General features: G+C 36.1%; 2 protein-coding genes across 2 annotated transcripts; both read left to right on the forward strand.

Moving 5' to 3' along the window:
- The first annotated feature begins 687 nt into the window (after nucleotides 1–687).
- LOC115921284 (kanadaptin-like) lies at nucleotides 688–7,686 on the forward strand. Its single transcript, XM_030978620.1, has 10 exons — nucleotides 688–1,733; nucleotides 2,312–2,477; nucleotides 2,965–3,099; nucleotides 3,572–3,641; nucleotides 4,173–4,315; nucleotides 4,636–4,796; nucleotides 5,324–5,393; nucleotides 6,002–6,191; nucleotides 6,821–6,908; nucleotides 7,585–7,686. Exons 1-10 carry the CDS (start codon nucleotides 807–809, stop codon nucleotides 7,669–7,671), a joined length of 2,037 nt encoding a protein of 678 aa, XP_030834480.1. The 5' UTR covers nucleotides 688–806; the 3' UTR covers nucleotides 7,672–7,686.
- A 3-nt stretch (nucleotides 7,687–7,689) lies between these two features.
- LOC115921235 (proton channel OtopLc-like) lies at nucleotides 7,690–12,140 on the forward strand. Its single transcript, XM_030978509.1, has 5 exons — nucleotides 7,690–7,696; nucleotides 8,126–8,175; nucleotides 8,760–9,111; nucleotides 9,592–9,756; nucleotides 10,676–12,140. The coding sequence occupies exons 1-5, from the start codon at nucleotides 7,690–7,692 to the stop codon at nucleotides 10,723–10,725; spliced, it is 624 nt and encodes a 207-aa protein (XP_030834369.1). The 3' UTR covers nucleotides 10,726–12,140.
- Nucleotides 12,141–13,147: the final 1,007 nt, after the last annotated feature.

The raw sequence follows: 13,147 nt of genomic DNA on the forward strand, positions 1-13,147 counted from the left end.
TACAGTGATTGACTCGATTGAATAGGATGATGGGTGTGTCAGGGTGTGTGAATGTGTATTTGTGTCTATGTGGAAGGGGGGTATATTGTATTTGTAAAAATAATTATTGAACAAAGAGATATAGTCAATTCATCTACTTGCAAGGAGAAATAAGTTTAAGGACATGTGGTATTGGAAAATGAATTGATCGAGAAGAGAGTGAGCTATAGATTGTGAGGTTTTAGGAATATACTAAAGTAATAGAGATGACAATCTAAAAACGACCCAAAAACATAACTACTGAAAGGCCTACATATCAGTTGTACACTGATTCCAATAACATTTGAATTGAAAATATGCACAACCTTTTCTCTGTTTGATTTTCTTTCTTTTCATCTTTTTTTTGCTCATGGCTTCTTCCCCTAACCCCTATGCATATCACAAAGTGAAAATGTATACTTAGCCTTTTGTCATGCCTGTCAAATATTTACGAGTTCTTCCTGACATAGCCAAATAATAGTCTACACAATATTTTCTAGTTTTGTTTCATGGAGATAATTGAATATCACGAACTAGATTGTTTCTACAATTTTAAATATAAACTACTTGATTATATTTATATGATACTTTCATACATGTTCAATAAAGGTGTAATGAGGCTGAATTGTAAGACAACACTAATTGTCAATATGGCCGCCTCGAGCTCCATGGAAAAGTCGACGATAGACCAAAACGAAGTGGTGTCGTCGAGTAGCGATGATGTGGAAACAAATCGATGTCTAAATGCAGGTGAAGTATCATCAAGCGATACTGGTGGGCTTTCCAGAATGGCTGATGACACATCGATTGAAGTTTTAGCATCAAGTACTGCAGAAAGATCAAGCACTGCAGCCACCGAATCTTCCCAGAACTTTGTGCCGAAAGGAGCGGGTTGCGTGTCCAGCACGGATGCCCCCATACCTGCTGAAACCTGCGACCGCTACCACAGTGAAGATTCCACAAAGAGTGAGAAAGATGATGCAAGTAAAAGGAAAGGTGGACAAGGAGCAGATTCATCAAGTTCTTGTGATCAAGCAATGACAAAAAACGAACCAAGGTTTAAATTGCCAGGTATAAACTTGAGTTCCACAAAACAAGGACAAAAAAGTTCCAGCAATCATGAAACTGCATCAACAAGCTCAGGTTTTGCAGTTCCATCATCAGTTGAAAGACCTAAAAAGGGTACAATTGCATTTGCCTTGCCCAAGACTCTTCCAAAATCAAAACACGGTTCTTTCCAAGGAAGTGAAGGAGCTCGGTCGAAACAGGAAGAGAAAGATAAAAGTTCTGATGTTTCAAAGAGGCTTGATAAGAAATCAGAAGAAAACGAAAAGGCAGCTGCTAACGCGCCTCCTCTTCCATATAAAGAACCATCATGGAGTGGTGTTCCTAGCCAAGAGTATCACCTTGAAGTACTGAAGAATGGATCCATTCTCTCCAAAGTTGCATTGAATGACAAACCCTACCATGTATTTGGACGATTAGCATCTTGTGATTTTCAGATGGACCACCCTTCCTTATCACGTTACCACATGGTCCTTCAGTATAGACCTACAGGAGATGGCGAGCATGATCCAGGCTTTTATGTCTTTGATCTTGGAAGCACCCATGGGTCTTTCCTCAACAAACAGCAGTTAAAGGCTAAAGCCTTTTACAGAATGAATGTGGGACATATGTTCAAACTTGGAGGAAGTACAAGACTCTTTATCCTACAGGTAGATTGAAAATCATCTCATCTCGTGCAGTAGAAGCCAAGCTCTTTTCATTTAATTTTGTTTATTTATTTATTTGTATTTATTCATAATTGTTGTTATTTGTGATTATTATTTATTGTTATTTATATTTTTTAGGGGAAGGGGGTTATGTACCTTCTGAGTAAATGTTCATTTGTAGTTTGATAAATCACTCTCAAATATCTTCATCTACAAGTAAAACTGACCTCAAAGTTTTGTTGTATTGACTTGGCCTCAAAAGTAAAATATTGCTGTAGACTATTCCCAAGCTGGCCAAGTGGAGATTTACTTTAAATGGGTAATTTTATGCGATGTGCCTTGTACAGCATACAACTTTTTTTCTATCGAATGTACTGTTTTAAAATATATAAGCGGAATACCATGTAGTGTAATCTAAACCCCAAAATTATTATACCCCAGATTTAGGGAAATGTATTTAAATGTTGTTTCATAGAATCTGGACTTGCAGGCTAGGGCTTAGAAGTAATGGATTCTAGTCTTGTTATTTTTGTGTGATTTAATCATCACCTCTTATGATGTTTATTCAAATGTAATGGCAGGGACCATCAGGTGAACAAGAGGAAGAATCTGACATGACCATTACAGAGCTGAAGGAACTCAGACAAAAACAGATGATGCAGATGGAAGAGAAGAAGAAGAGAAAAGCAGAGAAAGAGATGGCAGCTATGAAAGCTCAAGAAAAGAAATCAGAAGGCATCGATTGGGGTGAGATTTATAAACAAACATAAAGCCATGCAGAGTTGCAGACAGCAGAACAAGTTTGAAATAAGTGATTTTACAAGGATGTATACTAGATAAATTGATGCTATTCAGCTATTGAATATAAATGAGGTACACAGACTCAACAATTCATACTACATTGCTTGTTTTGAATGAAGATTTTCTAGCATTTGACTAGAGCTGCATATGAGCAACGAATCATGACTTGACATGTTTAATTTTTCAATACTATTCTATGTAGGTATTTTCATCTACAAATGCTCCTTTGAGTTTTGACTGTGACAAAAGTATAAGTATGGTTATAATGTATAATCTTATTGGTTTTTATCTTGAAAGACCCGTATCATTGCAACTTAGATTCACATGAAGCCGTACGTAAGAAGCAAGTTGGAGATGTAGTGAAGGGCACTTGTATTGATTTGATAGTTTTCAACCACCCTTTCTATCCACACATTTTGATTGTTAATACTAGGTATGGGTGGTGATGAAGAGGAGGAAGAGTCTGATGAAGAGAATCCCTTTGCTTCGATGGAAACCCAGGAAGACAGAGAGGCTGCTTACATCAAGGATCCCAAGAAAACACTCAGAGGATTCTTTGAGAGAGAAGGTTTGTTTGCTTGTTTTAATTCAACATGGTGATTAATAATCCTGCTTTTAGCCACAAGCTCGTTTTTCAGCAAGTTTGTATACAAAAGAAGACAACATTCCCCAAAAATATCAGCAATAGTAATTACAATTTATTTACATAGAATAAATGCAAATTACAAAAATACAAATTATACAATTTAAAGAAAAAAACAGATAGTAGAGATAATAGAGATAGTAGGGAAAATAGAAGAATCAGACAAACAGGGTTAATGAGCGAAAAGTATCGTGGTCGAAATCTCTGTAATTATTTTTGTGCTTGTTTTACAGAATTAGATAGATTAAAAGAATATTATCAAAGATGTAATCTGTCCGTTGTTTAATAATTCAAATTTCAGCTACATGTATTTCCATTTTACCTGTCAATGTTTGAAAGAACCATTTATACCAACCATTTTTAATTTCTTCTTTTGTTTTCCTTTTTGTCTGTATAGATGTTGAGTTAGAATATGAAGTGGATGAGAAAGGGAGTGGTTTCGACCATCAGTACGTTTGCAGAGTACAGTAAGTCACCTGATATTACAGTTCATTGTCTCTTCTTATTTTTGACGTCTGGTTGTGACTTATAGATAATGTCTAACCTCTAAATTCCTTGCAGTTTGTTTCAAATGTAATCAATCAACCCTCTATCGCGGTTCAAGAACCTTGTGAAAAGTTGCAATTTATCTTGACCCATTAGTGAATGATTCAATGAAAGAGCTCTACCTACATATCCAAATATTAACAATAATGTCATTCCATTTTTATGTAGCGCATATCAAAGTTCATAATTGTCTCTATGTGCTTCCAAATTGATTTTGAAATGATCACTCCAACTGATAAATGTTGAACATGTTACCTTCTCGGTTGTCTGTGTTTCGAGCATTGCCTAAAAAGAAAAGTTTTCTTTTTGTACTTGACGCTTCCCAAGATGTAGTTCTCAACTCTGTTTTAGTATTTGATTCATGTCAAAAATCACATCAAAGTCTCTATGCTTCCCAATTTCTTTTTGAGATTCCATTCCCAACTGATAAAATTTGAACGTATTGATCATAGGCTGCCTCTGGATGATCAAGTAGGGCTTCCAATCTACGCAGAAGCATCGGTCTCAGGCAAGAAGAAGGAGGCAGTCATAGCCTGTGCCTTGGAAGCTTGTCGTATTCTGGATGCTCATGGGGTTCTTAGACAGGCAACCCATGGTAGGATATCACATCTACAAGACATTTTTGTTTTGTTAATTTCTAATCATTAAAACTTACCGGCATCTGAGCTGATGGTAAATGAGATGGCACTTCAAGTGAAACTGTCTTAAATAAATACTGATTTGTTAATCATGCAGTAAATATGTTTTTCGAACCAACAAACTAGGCTTTGTGAATAAATATTTTCTGTCTTTCATTTTAGTTTCTGTATGATAGGTACATGTCAAAGTATAAACTGTGTATGTATGATGAAACGTCCTGAATGTATTTCTTCATAAATTTGAGAGCATAGAACTGTTTGCATTGAAAAACTACAGAAAGTAAGAAGAGGAAAGCCAAAGACTGGGCTCAGGATGATTACTATGACAGCGATGATGATACGTTCCTGGACAGAACTGGAGCCATTGAGCAGAAGAGGAAACAACGTATGAAGAAAGCTGGACTCCTTCAAGAGAAGGCTCAGACATATGACTCTTTGGTAGGTGGTGGCATGATGATGGATACATATGTCAGATATAACAAACCTTACAGATGCTCTTTTCTTTTCAAATGGAAGTTGTAAATCTATTTAATAACTTTTAAAGTCTTAAAAGGCTCTTTATGTGGAAACTGTTGTGCACTAGTGAAACCCAATGTCTTTGTAACTGCAAGTGCAAAAGCCTGATCCTATTTATGACATGTGTCTAAAATTTCTAAAATTTATCAACAATTATATTATGAAACATCTAGAATTATAACTTATGTTTTGCATAAATTTGCTGTAATTATGTAATTTTAATATATGACCCTGGGTAGGCTCTTTCCATTGATGGCTAAGTAGCATTCTTTCATTTTCACAGTTCAGGCAGAGAATGATTAATTACAGAAATGTTGATGTTATGATCAAACCTGCATTGAGATCTAAATACCTACTATCATACATCAAATTTTACTCCTTCTGTGGTACGGTATATTTATTATTAAGAATGAAAATAATTTCATATTTTTGTATATTCTATCATCTAGCTTGCAAAGCTTGCAGAAGTTGATGCTGAGCTTGCAGAAACAGAAAAGAAACTTGAAGAAGCCAAGAAAGGTAATATGGTGATATAGGAATTGCAACGTTTTGTTGTAACATTGGATCCATGTTGAGAAACCACTCGGGACTCAATGAACAAAAAAAGGCATTTTGTACATACTCACAGTGTCTAGATTCTAGCACTGTATTGTTGTTAAATTTATCAACAATATTGCTCTCTATACCACATTTTATTTGTTTTCTTACAGCATCAGCTGTAAATGATATTGATATTCGATCCTTTTATAGCGCATATCATGTTATTCCATCTCTTAGTGATTCCACAGAGCTTTAGAAATTAGTCTGAAGAAGAAAAAAAATTGTGAATCTGATTGATAAAAAAACAACCCAGGAATACCATAGGAAGGTTAAAACAAATGTGTTAACAAATTTATTTAGATTTCATGTCCAAAGGTTGACCTTTTAACATGGGTCTTTCAAAGCTTCTGCTACTTTTGGCCATACTCAAAGAAACATTGACAGATCGAAATGCTTTACCGTCTATATCAGAAGACAGGGTTCTGAAACACTATTTTATCTGATTTGTTGTTTAGTTTTAGACTTTGGCATTGATTACTTCCAGATTCTGTGGAATTATTCTGAATTTTCCTTTTTTTTCTCTGCAGTTCAACCAAAGTCCGGAGAATCAGACAGCCTGGATGATTTCATTGCTAGCCTGAAGGCTGGGGGCAGTTCACACGATAGGGCTCAGAGGGCCAAACTTAAGTTCAAGGTGGTGGACCTTAGGAAGGAACAGTTCAGACTACAGAAGCTAGTCCAGGTGGCCAGACCTACGCATATTCCAGAGCCTCCCAGGTATGTCTAGAGTTTAGAGGTCACTTTTCTTGAAATATTACCAAGTACTGCATATCACCAAGCATCAGGAACACTATAAAGACTTGAATGAAAGTAAACTATTTTTTTTCCAAGGTAAAATCTAACTTGGTAGATACTATATACATGCTTTTCACTATGATTATACTGATCAAACACAAAGATTATTTAATTGAAAACATATCGTTGCTTTCTAACAGTATTAGAACTTTACCTACAATCACACTGACATGTTATAGTCAAACAAAATGTCTCTTTTAAAGTGCACAATGCTTTCCCCAATCATCCCTCTGTTATCCTCAATTAGAGATTTGTCAACATATGTAGAACAATACTTGTGATTTACAAGTTTCAATTATACTGAGGGATCCATTTATAACATCATGTAGCATTATTACTCCACTCGATGTCCAAGGAAATCAGTTTTTGATGCAGAACACCTTACAAATGTCAATCTTCAAGATGTACTTTTGTTTTACATAAGCATAACTTGAAATCCTGCATGTTCGTCTCTTGAATGCATGAGATACTTCAGAAATATTTTTTTCTTCTAGAACTTGATTCTTTATCAGTTCACATTGTTATCCCTTCATCTGTGCTTTTATTTTCAGGTTGAAATCCCTTCCTAAAGGCAAGGCTCTACCCATGACTGGTTCCATGAAATCCAAATCAAACTTCAAAGATAGATTCCAACCAAAGGTAGGTTCAGATTGGATTCTATGCAGGTGGTAGTCCATCTTTGATGTAAATCCTCTGATTGCATATCTCCAAGCAGAAACTTCATTCCCTATCATTTAAGATATATCACATTGTCAAATACATTGTTTGTTGTATTTTTAGGTAGCTAATCTTATTCAGTTTGTGAATTTATGGTGAATAGAGAAAATAGATGTATTGAACTGTGATTTACTGTTGCCAAGTAATCCAGATTAAAATATGATCAATTGAATTTTCTCATAAATACCTCTATATTTTTGCGTACATTTTCAAGTTTTAATTGCGTTGATGATATGGTTTCTCTACATCCCTATTGAATTGCATGCAGAATATGGATTTTGTTTTTCTGTAAGAAAATTAGCACAGTTATATTGAGTGCCCTACTCTGGAGTACCACAGTGAAGAAAATAATGTTGAAAGACCAGCAATAACATCCCCAGTGAAGACGTTTATCCAGATTATTGTAAAATGGGGTTAGTTATTTGGTATCCTTATTTAATTTGAAATTAAGAATGTTCACTAATCTCTCAACTAGAGTCCCTCCTTGTCTGTATGAATTGTAATTTTGCAACATTTTGATTTTCAATAACATTATACATATTGGTTATTCTCTCTCTTTCTCTCTCTCTCTCTCTCTCTCTATCTCTCTATCTCAAAGATTCAAATAAACGCTTTCAAGTTAAAGAAGGAAACAGAAGAAGAGGTGGAAGAAGAAGAGGAGGAGGATGAAAATGAAGGTAAATAGCACATAATACGTAGTAAAATGGTAGGTAAACCACATCAAGAAAAGAAAAACAAAATACCCAATTTCTGAATGAAAAAAACCCAACCTATTTCATTATTACAGAGTCTATTGCATGATAATACATTTCTGTTTTTCACGTTTGCATAACTAAATCAACAGATAATTTATGTGTGTTATTAGAGGAAAGAGTGATTCTCCAAGGTAACACATGGTTTCAAAACATTACAACTGTTACCAATCATTCATTGTTTTGGAGTTGAATATTCATATCTCTACCGGGGATATGAATATTCATATATCCCTACCTGCATCATTTTTCATTAATAGACAAGAGTGTATCGGATTAGCAGGTACTTTTTGATAAACCTTGTTCTGTGATGTAACATGATAGAATGTAAAAATATCTGCTCATCAAACTTTGCTCTTTTTTCTTCCTTTTGTGGTTTCTTGTTAGATGCTGGTGATAATAAAGATACAGAAATCAGGAGTACACATGAAAAACAGGTAGGTTTCCTCTTCAAGAATCAAGTTTGCCAATATTTATTATAACCTCAAAGTTTCTAAACTGGTATTCTTTGTATCTCTTCACTGTTATTTACCTATTATAATGTTGTATATCAACCATAGCTTTTTAAAACTGACAATTTGAATATGACGCCAGTTGTTGGTTCATCGGTGGGGGGCATGGAGGTCCAGCTACAGCACACTTATTCAGAACATGCTCAACAGTCTGAATTTGACAACAGTCTGAAATTGGCCCGCACCTGACCGAAAGCCGTTCAGTTGGGCCGAGGGCTTCCTGTGAAGGCTGATGCCAGGATGGTGAGAGGACCAAGCTTTAAGATACGGTTTCAGCATCTCAAGGACAGTTGGTTCTGTAGCACCGTCTACCTCAAGGTTCTTAACATATAGGTGTAGAGGCCTCCTTGAGGACAGTCTGCACAAAGAGGAGTTAATGCAGGTGGTCCAGCCGAGCAGCTTTGTGATGACCATCTGCAGATGTTATCCTGATACACATGCAGAGATATTTGCTTGTATTGTCCTGCAAAGTTTGGTGTCTTTAATTTCTATTCTCTTTGTTTTATCAGGTTCTTCATGCAGCAGAGTGTGGGAGTCGTGAGATTGAAGCATTGAAGAGGATAGAGGGTGAAGCTCCACCACCTCAGCACCAGAGAGTGTATGGAGTAGCAATGCCTCCTCCTCCATCATCATCCAATGAGATGGATACAACACCGATTGCCATGGAGAAGGAAGATGCTGACCCTACTCCATCTTCCTCCGCACCCAAACGAGTGTATGGAGTAGCCATGCCCCCTGCCATGCCTAAGGAGCAGTCCATAGATGCTATGGAGGAGGAGGAGGAGGGGGGTGTGGTTCCAGTGAAATCTAAGAAGATGTACGGTCCGGCTATGCCCCCACCAAGTATGCAGAATACAACAGGTATTGATAAAGGATCTGTTGGGGATTCCCCCTCTGCTTTCAACAGTTTCCATTTGACATGGAATTGTAGTGAATGTCCATGGATAAGGGGAAATTTATTGCAAAGTGTAATCATCATTCAGAAGCATATTAGTGCCCTGAATTATTTGATGAATAGCAGGAAATGTTTAAAGTTTAAAAGCTTTTTGTAATATATTACTGCACATGAAAGTACTTTGCCAAAACAGAAATTATGAACTTGGTTAGAAAAAAGTATAAATTCATTGATTACATTTGATTGATTCATATAGTTTTCCTATGTAAAGCTTTATCTGTTCATGAAATAAATATGTCAGATCTGGGCCAGCCAGCCATATATGCATTTTTGTAATGTGTTTATGATTTATTTAATGTTTCTGAATTGTCTTTAAAATTCTTGTGTACGCATAGTCCACGCAAAGTGTTAAATAAAGATTGAACAATTTCCATTCCCATTTGTAGGAAAGAGACTGGTAAAAGGTCCCTCTCGAGGGCCAAGCAAGGCAGGGGTCAAAGGAGACGGATCAAGTCACCAGTCTGTAGGAGGTATGCTGGCATCATTAAGGGATAATGAAGGAGAGAAGATGGAAGAGAGTGAGGATTACACGGATTGGCAGCCTCCTACAGGTACGTAGATTAAGATCATCCTACCTCGGATTCAACTTTCAACAAACAAATCTTAACATGTTTCCTTGTGGATGAAAATGGAAGTAATACCATCCAATTGAAAGTAGTAATAAGTTTATTACAGCATTCAAGTGTTTTCATACTAATCTGTCAAAAAGTTTATTATGAGTGAATTGGGTGAAGGGAATAAAGCCCCTCTAAAGTGTTGGGAGCTCGAAAAATTTGATGGCAAAATTTCACTTAAATTGTATCATAATGTAAAAGAGAATGTCACAGACACATTTCTGCAAGGATTTTCAAACAGTGAACAATTTGTCTTTTGTAGAAACAGAATCATCAAGTAGGGTACTTTACACAAACATTTAGGCTTATTAGAAATGAATGGTTTATAGCCGTTTGGTCTGCAACCGATTTGTCTACTTCCCAGTTGGTCTATTCCCATGTGGTCTACACCCAGGCTGTCTACTATCCACATGGTTAGACCATATCGAATTTGGACCAAATGACTATTAGCCTAAATGGTCAATAGACCACATGATAAGTAGACAAAAATATTATTAGACCATGTGAATAGTAGATGGACTGAGTGTGTAGACCATATGGGAAAAGACTATATTTGGGAGTAGACGAACTGGTTGTAGACCAAACAGCAATTCACCAAATGAACAACCTCCTCTGAGAATGTATAATTGGACTTTCTTTTTATTTGTGTGAATGTAGTAGACCATCACTAGGCAGTCAAGTATAAAGCTTCTTTAATTTGTTATTATGTTTTACAATGGGATTATTGCTAGATAAAATTCTTTAGATATGTATGTGTTTAAGGAATAAATTGATAATTTTTTGGTTTGATGTATGTGATTATGAACATTTCCATATATCTCTGCTTTCTTTTCTTTGTCCCCATCTTTCCCCCCAGATCAAAAAGGAGATGGACGCACCTCGCTGAATGAAAAACTAGGGTATTGAACATCAAGAATATAGAAAAAACATTGTAACTTGACATGAAGGAGTTAATGAATAATAGTGATTCATCCTCCAGAAGTATTGTAGTTGAGTGTTGTATACTCTTGAATGGATTTGCAAAGTTCATGAGTTATAAACCCTGGCATGGCACTTAGTAAGACATTTATTCACTTTTGTTGCTCTCCACCCAGGTTTAGTATTTGGGTACCTGTTAGGGAGAAAGTATTTGAATGCTTTGAACTCCGATATTGCCAGCCTTGCTGAAGCTGAAGCCAGTGTAACATTTTGGAGTGCCTTAAAGCATGGACTTATACAAGTACATAATATCATGATTTTAAAATTGATTAATATAGATGACAGAAAAGTCAATGTGTGTCTTAAATCTATACACTAAAATGTTAAAACTTGATTTAGAAGCAATTTTTATTGGTTAAATTCAGGGTTTCTATTTACCATTCAGTTTGATGCACAGAAACTATGAATTTACCTTTTTTTTTTAAAGGTTACAGCGGTGTACATTTTGAGATGTAAATTCGAAAAGAATAACATAATTTCAGAAATTTGACAAGCATACAGTTTCTCTCATTCTCTTTGGAGTAACGTAGAAAGAAGATTGCATGACTACTTTGACTAGTATTAAAAAAAAAGGAACAAAGATTCACATTGATTGAAAATATACCTCACTCTGAATTTATCAATGTTCGTTTAAAATTTGGTATTTTAGCTAGCATTTTTTCCCCTTCCAGTTTCATTTTTATTTGAGAACTTAACATCACCTGAAGGAGTTCACAGGACTTTACGCAATTATTCATTGTGCATGTGATGTGTGACATCAGTTCAGCAAAATATACATCAGATAAGGATTGCAATTCATTTCTAAACTGCTCATGCACCATGTAAGCCTGCACGTATGGCACGCACCTAGTACTGCCATCCTCCCAATGTTTGCTTTGAGATAAGACACTGTCTTTCCACCTGCTCCTCAGTCTCAGACTGGTAAAATACCCTAACCTTTATACACATATCATCTTCATCAATTTCTAGCAGTATGCTGCTTTTGAAAAATGTCCACCTCAATTTTCATTGGTCACTAATAAATCAAACTAATGAAAGTTTACTGGAAATTCATTTAAACTTTCACGGTCGGTGATCTATTTTTGTGATGTACAAAGGGGCATGATGATATGATATAGGGAGAGAATGGAAGCAATCATGTGAAATTACATGCCTTTTCTTTTTGTGTGTGGGTAAATTTAAGAAACAATCTGTTATGTGATTTATTCTCTGCAGTCAATTTCGATCAGTGTATTTGAGATGCTATTGGTTATCCTCCATTGTGGATGATTTTGTTCATACATGATTGTATAGTTTCATATAAAACACTGTTGCATATTGTTATAATAAATTCATTTATTGTATATATGGATTTGTAGCATATTTATTGAATTTGCTCTAAATGATTACCATCAAATGGAATTGCAAAATTTGGATAATTTAGGACTGAATTGATTTCAATGGTAGTGTTGTAATAGTTGAAGAGCCAAAGTGAAGAAAGGGGGGTGAATATCTGAAGTGAAAGAGAAGGTTATTAATTTTGAACGCCTGGTAAGAACGAGAGAGAGAGAGAGAGAGAGAGAGAGAGAGAGAGAGAAGGAAGGGGGGGGGAATAAGAATTAAAGTGATTGAACTTCAAACAGATTATTTAAATTAAGTAGAATGCTAGGTGTTGGACAGAGAAGTGCATGTATTGATTGCAAAGAAACTGTAGTATTTTTCTCATTTCATCTTTCTTCATTTCCCAATTTCATTTGTTACTTTGCAAACCCAATTTGGGAGGACATTGCCCTCTGACATTATGCCAGGCACTGCCACCCTATATGTGTCAACAAGTGTCAGCTTGTAATGGCCCTAGACACTGCAGTTATCACCAGTGACTAGCCCTAACTTCTCAAAATTTGGTATAGAACTCTCTTTGTTTTATCCTGCCTCCCAAGAAGGATGAAAACAACATCTTCTCTCTAACTCTCTTCACTACTACACTTTTCAAAGTTCTTCATCGAAGCAACACGTCATTTTTGAGAATGTCACCTCTACCACCACAATTTGCTTCATGCATACACCAGGAGCAAATCCTTTTTCACTTCTAACCTCCTTCATTTCATTTGGAGAATTCTCTTCCGTGCCTATCACCTCTTGTATGGCACATCAACTCTTTCTTTGCCGTCTTCAAAGGACGGGCAGTCTTGCAGTGGAACGTTTAAATCAGGACCCGACATGGCACCTGATTCTGCGCTGGGAGCTGCCAGTTTCTTCGTTCCGGTAGCTCTTTTCACACACGAGCTCGATTCACTGTAGCTCGTCTGAACTTCCATCAACGAGTCCGTCTCACTGCAACTCTGATGATTTCACTTCAAAGTCCGGCTCA

This window comes from Strongylocentrotus purpuratus, unplaced genomic scaffold (genome assembly GCF_000002235.5).
Source record: "Strongylocentrotus purpuratus isolate Spur 01 unplaced genomic scaffold, Spur_5.0 spur5_contig_813, whole genome shotgun sequence".
NCBI lineage: Eukaryota > Metazoa > Echinodermata > Echinoidea > Camarodonta > Strongylocentrotidae > Strongylocentrotus > Strongylocentrotus purpuratus.